Source organism: Onychostruthus taczanowskii, unplaced genomic scaffold (genome assembly GCF_017590055.1).
Source record: "Onychostruthus taczanowskii isolate IOZ18803 unplaced genomic scaffold, ASM1759005v1 scaffold21, whole genome shotgun sequence".
Lineage (NCBI taxonomy): Eukaryota > Metazoa > Chordata > Aves > Passeriformes > Passeridae > Onychostruthus > Onychostruthus taczanowskii.
In genome coordinates, this window is record NW_024499351.1 from 3,717,035 (window position 1) to 3,726,363 (window position 9,329).

A 9,329-nucleotide genomic window follows, 5' to 3' on the forward strand; every position below is an offset into this window, starting at 1 on the left:
GATCACATTACTGCCAAACTGTAATCAATTTCTAACTATACCTGGGGAGAATAACCACTAATGGTAAGCTGTATTTCCTAAGTGAAAAACAGCTGTCCCCTTGATAATGAGGTTGAATGCTGTGTTTATTTTGAATATGCTGGCATTCAGCATGTCTGATCATCCTTTTGCTCTGGAAAGAAAGCTATTTTTAGCACTCACTTCTGAGAAATAAGGGCCACCTTAAAAGCTCCTAAACTGAATAAAGCCCTGGAAGGCTAATCAATAATGAGACAGACTTGAGGAAAAAACATGGCTCAAAACCAGCATATTTATATTTTATTTTATAAAAATTAGTATTTCAACAGAAAAAGTTACTATCCGGGTGATCTGCGGAAATTTTACATGTGCCCTTGTCATTGTGGCAATTCTATTTGAGTCTGATGTTTCCTGCAGAGAACAGCAAACATGCTAGCTGAGCAGAGTATCAGTGTTTTAAAAAGAAAACGCCTATCCACAGAACTCCTTTACAGGAGTATATAGTTATTTCTTCGCATAAGTGATTTTCATGGCATGAGATGGAGTGATCTTGAATCCCTGGAGAGCGTCTCGAGCAGCCCCTGCTTGGTTCTCATTTTCGAACTCCACGAACGCGATGTCATGGCGCCCTGGCACTAAGCGTACTTCTTTGAATCCGGGAAACCTTTAAAATAAGGTGAGAGTCAAAAAATATTTCTTAGCTCAATAATAGATCTCTCTTCAGTACCTCCTTATCAGAAGCATCTACTAGTGCAATAGTAGAAAATTGAAATTGAAGGGTTTTACATGTTCTATCCTTAGAACTATGCCTCAATGAAGGAATATTACATGGAAGCAGTTTAATCAGAGCTGTACACATACAGAAGCAATCTGACTAGTTTTAAAACTGCTCCTGCTGTCCTACGGACTTCAGTATTACAGTCACCAGCTTAAATCCAGTGCAAATTGATAGCAGATAAATCACACAATCAAAACCAGCTAAAAGCAAAATCAGATCTGATTTGCTTTCTGAACCAAGTCATCAGAAACCTTGGCAGTAAGACAAACAACTGAAATACCTTCAGAAGGTATTTGTTGTCAACTGAGAAAACACACACAGGTTACAGAAAAATTCAAAGGAGAAATCATTTCTATTCAAAACTTACTGATTAAATAACATGGACAGCATCATCTCATTTGTTTCCTCAGGCAAATTATTAAGGAAAAGGATATAGTTTGGTGGGTTATCAGGCACCTGCAACAACAGAAGATCAAAGCTCAGAAGACTATACATAGTTGCATACAGTTCCATTGCATCTGTTTGCATGATTATTTGAACCAAGATTCACATTTCTTTAGTTTTGCTCGTAATGTTCTATCTGGGCTTCACCATGCCTTTATCAATATGCAGACAGAGCCCCTTTGTTCTTTTACACGGATCTATTAATTTGGAGAGTTCTTACTTCCACAAAAATCACAATACCATACTGTCTTAGATGTCACATTTAAACTCAACTAGTCATGAGCTGACACTGCAGTACTCTCTGCACTCAAGTGCCACAGTAGTGGCTGCAGAGCTATTCAAGACACCTGTAATGCAGTGGTAGAATGTATGGACTCGCATCCTTCCGGAAAGCAGTGGGAAGCCACGACCTATTTACCCGCAGTACAACCAAAATACTGAGTATCTTTGGGCAATCAAAGATACTCAAAACTCAAAAACTCACAAAATACAAACGGTTTTATTACAGAGTTCAATTAAAATGTCTTAATTAGAAACCCCTTTAGATTTAGAGCTTCAGTCTTGTAACAGATTTGCTAATATGGATTTGTAGCCACCCACCACAAACAAGGCTAAGTAGTCATTTGCTGATACTGGAATCTTCAAGTCATCAAGTAAATTATAAATATAAAAATAAACTGGACACCCCAACTTCAAATATCCTCAAAGCAGTGCCAAATAAAAAGCCTCAGCAGAACAATCTCCTTCTACTGGTAGAAATATTCCAGGTAGTGCCATTAGAAAATAAACTTCTGAAGTTCAAAGAAATACCCAAACACTCAGTGTTGTGCTTTGATGCAAACTGACATACACATTGTGTCTGAAAATCCATGGAGCAAGACCTTTTCCCCTGTTGATTATGCATGCAATGGCAGTACTCAAGAAAGATGCAGGGCAGGCAAAGATATTCATCTATGGTACTTGCTCTCCTGCAAATCCTGGCTCTTCACCACTTTCACTTCTAACATGAATCATTTAGAAGATCACTGAGCAGACAAGATGAATGAAGTGTAGGCAGTTGTTCCTACATCTACACACAATCCTTTGGAAGATAAAACACTTATGAGAAAAAAGGAAAAGTGAGCCGAGAACCCCCAAACTCCTGAAATAAAGCACTTAGGCAGATTTGGCATCCTGTGTTGTCTTCCTTTATCTGCTGCCAGAACAAAGTAAGTTAAAGGGAACTTAGCAATGAAAAAAAAAATTAAGAATCCTTCAACTGATACTAAGCATAGTCCAAATTTAAGAACCCAGTATGATTTGGTAAAAGTGCTGTTTTCTGTATAGTAATGAGAAACTGCAGATTCTCATTTCCTGCCAACCAGCTACAGTAAAAAAGGGATTTGTTTTGTTTTGTCATGTAGCCGTTAGACAAATGTCTCATAGGACAAAAACAAAGCTGTAAAATATATCCTGAAGTTTCCATGTGTAACAAGCTATTATTCATACAGAATAATTATAAACATTTTTAGTGACAAAAATAAAAAACATTACCTGATTCTGTGGTGTAGTTCCTGGGGCACTGCCTGAATAATACAGAATAATTATAAACATTAGTGCTTTTAGTGACAAAAATAAAAAACATTACCTGATTCTGTGGTGTAGTTCCTGGGGCACTGCCTGAATTCTGTGTTGCTCCCTAGCAAGTAAGTACAAAATAGTATTACCAAGGTGCTCCATTAGAAATACACAAGCATATATCACCATGTTTCTCTACAATTCAAGACATATGTTAATGGGTTTTTTGAGCTGCAATCCAACAACATTTGGTGTCTACAAGATACTTCCCAAAGGCAAAAAATTGTGTGAATTTTGCTTAGCTTCAAAACCAGGCAATCAAAAGAAATAACATCAGTACTACCTGATCAATCTAATGGCTGAGTCAAGCATTTCTCCACATTACAGAATTTCATTTAATAGACAGGGAGGAAGTAGTTTTGAAAATGAAGGCCTAGACAAGAATCCTGGTTTCACCTGGGATAGAATTTTCTTCTTAGTACAGTGTGTTCTGAATTTAATATGAAAGTAACACTGATAACAAACTGATGCTTTGGTTGTTGACAAGTAGTGCCTGTTTGTATCAAGGACTTTCCAGTTTCCCATGCTCTGCTAGTGAGTAGGTGCACAAGAAGTCAGGAGGGGGCCAGGACAGCTGACCAGAACTGGCCAAAAGGACATTCCATAGTACAAAATATCATGTCCAATATATAAACTGGGGGGATCTGGTCAGGTGCCTTGATGTTTTCTGCCATATCCCAGCACAAAAGCTACTACATGTTCTTACTTTAGGCAACCCAACCCTTAGTGGAGATAAATCTCACCTAACTCCTATTAATTTAACATGGAACATCTAACACCTAACGTAAATGAATTGTCTTGTTCTCATTTGCCATTTAGGCAACGTGGAATTAAAACACTGAAGAGAAAAGCTGGTTGAGCACTTGAAGCCAGTACTAAAGATAAGCACACTCTCCTTTTTTTCCTTTTCTTAAGAGGCTAGTTTCTACTTTGGTGTGTTGTACCTTTGCCCTACATCTTTAGTTTCATCTGAAATAGCAAAGGAGGGAAAAATAGGAACAACAAGGACTACATAACCAGCCCTCTCGCCTTCAACTTCTAGTAAATGCTCAAGAGCTCTAGATAATCAACAGACCCCAATTCAGGGAATAGAAAAGTAACAAAAGAAAATATCAAGTCCTAAAAAAATTATTTACAGCTCTTGTGGTTTTTTTTTTTTTTTTTTTTTTGGTTTTTTTTGTTTTTTTTTGTTTTTTTGTTTTTTTGGGTTTTTTTTTTTTTTTCCCTGAACAGAGAAGCAGCTTACCTGGATAACCTTTTTATTTGGTGCATTTGCTGACTGTTCCAGAGTTTTAGCTTTCTTCTTTTCCTTTCTTTTTTCCTTATCAGCAAAAGTCCCACGCATTTTAGAGATGATATCAGAGTCTGTTTTTGCATACTGAATACGCTTTTTAAAAGAATAAAGAAAAACAGTATATTCTGCAGTTAATAATATTGAACATTTTACACCACTTACATTAACTGTGTATTTACACTTTTTTTCTGCAGAAACCTTTTATATTAAAAACATTGTTATAAAGTGTAGGTACACTTACAGAGCAAACAATTCTCACAGTTTTTTCTGAACACAATTACAGAAGTCTAAAAAAACCCCCTAATATGGAAATTACTAACTTTAGCTCATTGAAATCAGAACTCCATTTATTTAACAGCATCTTTTTAACATCTGTCAAAGCAGCACCTACAGAGAGATACATTTGAACTACACAGAGGATATCAGAGAAAACTGGCACTAGCTTCTACTAAAACTGAGAGTTTTCAGTCCCATTTTGAAGAGAGTTAAAATTTGACAGCGATTTCTCATATCTCTGCAGAAACATAAATTTAGCAAAACCCAAACTTCTTAAACAGAAAAGGCAAGTATCCACCTTAATCCCAACAGGGTTGCATAAATGCTGCTGTTCTTTTGACAAAGGCCCCCCACAGCTGAAGGTTAAGCAGATGCAGGTATAACTATACCAGTGTGCAACATTATTATTTATGCACACAATCCTATTGTTTTTCCTATCAGAGACTACCTCAATACAAAACTACACAACAGCTTATTATTTTTTTAATGCTTTTCTTTAGTGCTTAGAGTATACAGGCTGCAGGCGATGTTCAGAGGGAAGTACATGTGAAAGCTTATGAAGCCTCAATTCTTTTATTTCTTATTGAGTTCTACTGAGCACAAAACTCCTTAAGGATAAATGGTGGGCTGAGTCTGCAAAATTCTGTGTTAAGGATTTAATTAGAGAATATGAAGGTGTTAAGGCACATAGCTTGTGGCCCAGCAGCACAACTGCTTCCTTCAGTGCTCAAAGGCATGAGCTGAGAGCCAGTAGAATTGTACCCATCCATTGCTGAAGTCGTGGGCCATTTGCATGTATTGTCACACCTCACCAACAGCTGCAGAATTAAGAGATGCCTAATTATCCAAGCAGACAAGAACAAGGCAGGTCAACTGTGCTATTCTGCATATTATGAAGTACATGACTACATCCTGTTCTATGAACCAGCACTAAATATTTGCTTCACTGAAGTTATGCTGAAGTACAGTTACTTGGTTTGGTGATCTACAGTCAAGCAGAACTAGCCATCAATCAGTGGTCACATCTGGAAAGCAAACTGGAGATCTTCACTCTTCTCACTGTTACCTCAAAAAGGAAGCATCACATTCCAGCTATTCATTACCAACCTAAGAGTAGTTAATGTTACTCTACATAGAGTAACTGAAAACTACTCCTATTTCAATAATATTATAGAATTCATTTAACTGGCTCAATGGAAGACATGATGAGTAACATGAAAGCTTTAAAACGTAAAATCTTAAAAACTTTAATCCAGCATAGAAAAACAAAAAATCCCCCATTAAAAAATCTAAATGTTAAGTTCAAAGTGTGTGTGCTGTAACTGCAGTCTCTTCAGCATCCCTCCAGCTGGCACAAATGCAGATACTCATCAGGATGTGACCTGAGTAATCCTTTGGCAACAACTACACAGGAGAATTCACTCCCAAGCGGCAAGTACCAAAACACTGTATCACACCATCAGGGTATTTTTCTTCTTTACAAAGGTAACAAAATAACTTACCATTGGTTTCCCATAAAATGGAAAGCCCTGCAGCTGTCTCAAAGCATTGGTAGATGATCCAAGTTCTTTAAATATAACAAATGCCTGTCCTCTCATCTTCATGGTTTTTAAAGCCACAATGTCAACCACATGACCAAACTGTGAGAACAACGCGTACAGGGACCTCTTCAGCTCTGGGGACCAAAACAGAAAACAGAGATTGTAACAATAAAACAGATTATAACATGTTACATGCATATTTCCACTTCTACCTAGTCTGCTGTCCTTTGGAAACGATGTTTATTACAAGCTTTTGCTCACGCAGTGAGTACATGAATTTGTCCAAACTGCTGCATCATTACAAGTTTACTTGTCCAGGTTTTGTAAACTGGTGTGCAACATTCGTTTTCATAATTCAAGGATTCAGGGTAGTGAAGAAATTATAGTGTCATGCACTCTACCATTCCAAGGGAGTAACAATTGCATAAAGGTATGTAAGAACATATTTTCATTCAGGTATATGCACACACACTCCCTCACACAATCAAGTAGGATGCACGACAGCCATCGCAAACTGATCAGAAAATCAAAACTGAAACAAGAAGCAGTAAAAAGATATGATGTAAAACAAGAATGCATCAAAATAGTAACTACCTAAAGGCTAATTGAAGTTGGAAATTTTGGTTTTAACTATTTAATAAATTTTCTCACTCACAGGAAATATTTTTTCATATTCTGGATCCAAATTACTTCTGTATGGGATTACTGCAACTTACGGCTGCAGTGGATTTACTTGAATTACCTACAATAACCTGAATACATGCCAAATTAAACCTTAGCACTACCCAAACCAAGCTAAATAAATAATCTGTACTGTGTAATCATTCTAACACAAAACCCTTACATTTGAAGTTATTTTAGCAATATAAGAATGCTGCCTCTTCTTTATTGATGTTGAGACTTGGTAACACCAGTCCACTGTCACTTTCTCCACCTGCTCCTGACTAACTATACTAACTATGTATTTTTGTAATTAAAATAATGTTTTCTATCAAAACATTTTCCGTAAAAATTATTTTAAGACCTGTATTAAAATAAAAAGTAATTTGTAATCAGTACAAAGTAATTTGTAAAACAGTACAAAGTAATTTATAATCTTTGTATTTAACCCACGGCAATCCCATGAGATTTAACGAGACCAAGTGCAAGGTGATAAACCTGGGTCAGGGCAACCCTCAGCATCAATCCAGGCTGGGGGATGGACAGATGGAGAGCAGCACTGAGAAAGACTTGGGGTGATGGTGGAGAAGGGGCTGGACATGTGTACCCACAGCCCAAAAGCAGCCATGTCCTGGGCTGCACCCACAGCAGAGTGGGAGCACCCTGTGAGCCCCACCTGCAGGGCTGCAGCCAGACCTGGGCTGTCCAGCACAGGAAGGACAGGGAGCTGCTGGTCCAAGGCCAGGAGGCCTCCAAGTTGATTAGAGGGATGGAGCACCTCTCCTGTGAAGAACGGCTGAGAGATTTGGGGCTGTTCAGCCTGGAAAAGAGAAGGCTCAGGAGTGATCTAACTTTGGCCTGCCAGTACCTGAAGGGAGCCTACAAGATGGATAAGGACTATTTACAAGGGCTTGGAGTGACAGAACAAGGGGTAATAACTTCAAACGGAGAGGAGGCTTAGATGTGATACTGGGAGAATATCCTTTACTGTCAGGGTGCTGAGGCACTGGAACAGGCTTCCCAGAGAGGCTGTGGACTCCCCATCCCTAAAAGCCTTCAAAACTGGGCTGTAGGGAGATCTCAGCAATCTGATCTAGTGGGAGGTGCATTTGTTTGCTTTAGCTACTGTTGCATTACAGGAAAGCGCTTTCCTAGAGCTTGGCTCGTGATTCCTGCTCAGCACTTCAGAGCCCTCCGGGAGCTCCTAAACGCCCCTTTGTAAGGCAAGTGCTGTGTGCAAGTGAACGACCAGGCTTCGCTGGACAACCAGAAGCGACCCGTACCTTCCTTCTTGATCTTGTCATTGATGTTGTTGATGTAGATGGTGTGGTTCGGCCTGATGTCCATTCTCGGCGGCACCTGCGAACCTGCCTGCGGGCAGAGCACAGAGGAGAGGAGTTATCGAACCCCGGCCCAGACAGCTGCCAACGCCGGCCACCCCTCACAGCCCCCCGCACCGGCACCGCGAGTGGGGGGCGGCTTGTCCGTCCGTCTGTCTGCCTGCCCGCCCCGCTCTGGCCCTTTCCGTGCGGAAGAGAGCTGCGACAGCAGGACAGGACCTCCAGAGAGGGCACCCCAAGCCAGCCCCTTCTTGCACTCACGCGGCTCCCAAAGCACCTCACCTCCCGTCTCCGGTGCGGCCCGCGCTCTCGATGGCGGCCTGTACGCCCCGCCCCGCCTCGCCGGGACGCAGCGCAGGCGCCAAAGCCGCGCCCAGAGCAGTCGATGCGTCGAACGCCGATAGCGCCGATGGGGGCGGCGGGGGGCCCGAGAGGCCCGGGATGAACGGGAGAAAACGGGATAAAAAAGAATCGATAAAAAGGATCAAAGCTTGTTGATAAAAAGGGATCGAAGTTTATTGTCCGGCGAAATAGGCACTTCTTGTTTCAGGGTTTGGCTCTGTCCTGTCCTAATAGGGCAATAAGCGAAGTGAGCGAGATGGGGATAAAAAGGATCGATAAAAAGGATCAAAGCTTGTTAATAAAAAGGGATCGAAGTTTGTTGTCGGCCGAAATGGGCATTTCTTGTTTCAGGGTTTGGCTCTGTCCTGTCCTAATAGGGCAATAAGCGAAGTGATTTGTTTTTTTTTGTTTTTGGTTTTTTGTTTGTTTGTTTGTTTGGGTTTTTTTGGTTTGGTTTGTTTTTGGGGTTTTTTTTTGTTTGGTTTGGTTTTGCTGGTTTTTTTTTTGTTTGTTTTTCGAAGAGAAGTGATTTGGGTTTTTCTGTTTTTGTTGTTTTTTTGTTTTTTGTGGGGTTTTTTGTTTGTTTTGGTTTTGCTGTTTTTTTTTTTTGTTGTTTTTTTGGTTTTTTTTTTTTTTTTTTTGGGGTTTTTTTTTTTTTTTTTTTGGGGTTTTTTTTTTTTTTTTTTTGGGGTTTTTTTTTTTTTTTTTTTGGGGTTTTTTTTTTTTTTTTTTTGGGGTTTTTTTTTTTTTTTTTTTGGGGTTTTTTTTTTTTTTTTTTTGGGGTTTTTTTTTTTTTTTTTTTGGGGTTTTTTTTTTTTTTTTTTTGGGGTTTTTTTTTTTTTTTTTTTGGGGTTTTTTTTTTTTTTTTTTTGGGGTTTTTTTTTTTTTTTTTTTGGTTTTATTTTTTTTTTTTTTTGTTTGTTGGGATTTTTTTTTCCTGTTTTTGTCTCTTCACAGCACCTGGAGCAGCAGCCTGGGAAAGCCCAGAATGGTTTAAAGGTTTGGGTTGGAAGAACCTT

General features: G+C 39.3%; 1 protein-coding gene across 2 annotated transcripts; it reads right to left on the reverse strand.

The window, feature by feature from the left end:
- Positions 1–296: 296 nt before the first annotated feature.
- SNRPB2 (small nuclear ribonucleoprotein polypeptide B2) lies at positions 297–8,323 on the reverse strand. 2 transcript variants are annotated; one of them, XM_041404471.1, is made up of 7 exons: positions 8,251–8,323; positions 7,912–7,999; positions 5,930–6,102; positions 4,104–4,244; positions 2,868–2,918; positions 1,164–1,252; positions 297–682 (listed from the first exon to the last, which is right to left on the reverse strand). In XM_041404471.1, exons 2-7 carry the CDS (start codon positions 7,973–7,975, stop codon positions 523–525), a joined length of 678 nt encoding a protein of 225 aa, XP_041260405.1. In that variant the 5' UTR covers positions 7,976–7,999; positions 8,251–8,323; the 3' UTR covers positions 297–522. The 2 variants fall into 2 exon arrangements, with proteins under 2 accessions (XP_041260405.1, XP_041260406.1); XM_041404472.1 differs by having other exon boundaries at positions 8,246–8,267.
- Positions 8,324–9,329: the final 1,006 nt, after the last annotated feature.

Bases quoted from the DNA above. Each gene is read 5' to 3' on its own strand.
- SNRPB2 (XM_041404471.1), bottom strand. From the start codon at position 7,975: ATGGACATCAGGCCGAACCACACCATCTACATCAACAACATCAATGAC. The intron at 6,103-7,911 runs GTACGGGTCGCT...TTTGGTCCCCAG, and splicing joins TGACAAGATCAAGAAGGAAG to AGCTGAAGAGGTCCCTGTAC. The intron at 4,245-5,929 runs GTAAGTTATTTT...TCTTTTAAAAAG, and splicing joins CATTTTATGGGAAACCAATG to CGTATTCAGTATGCAAAAAC.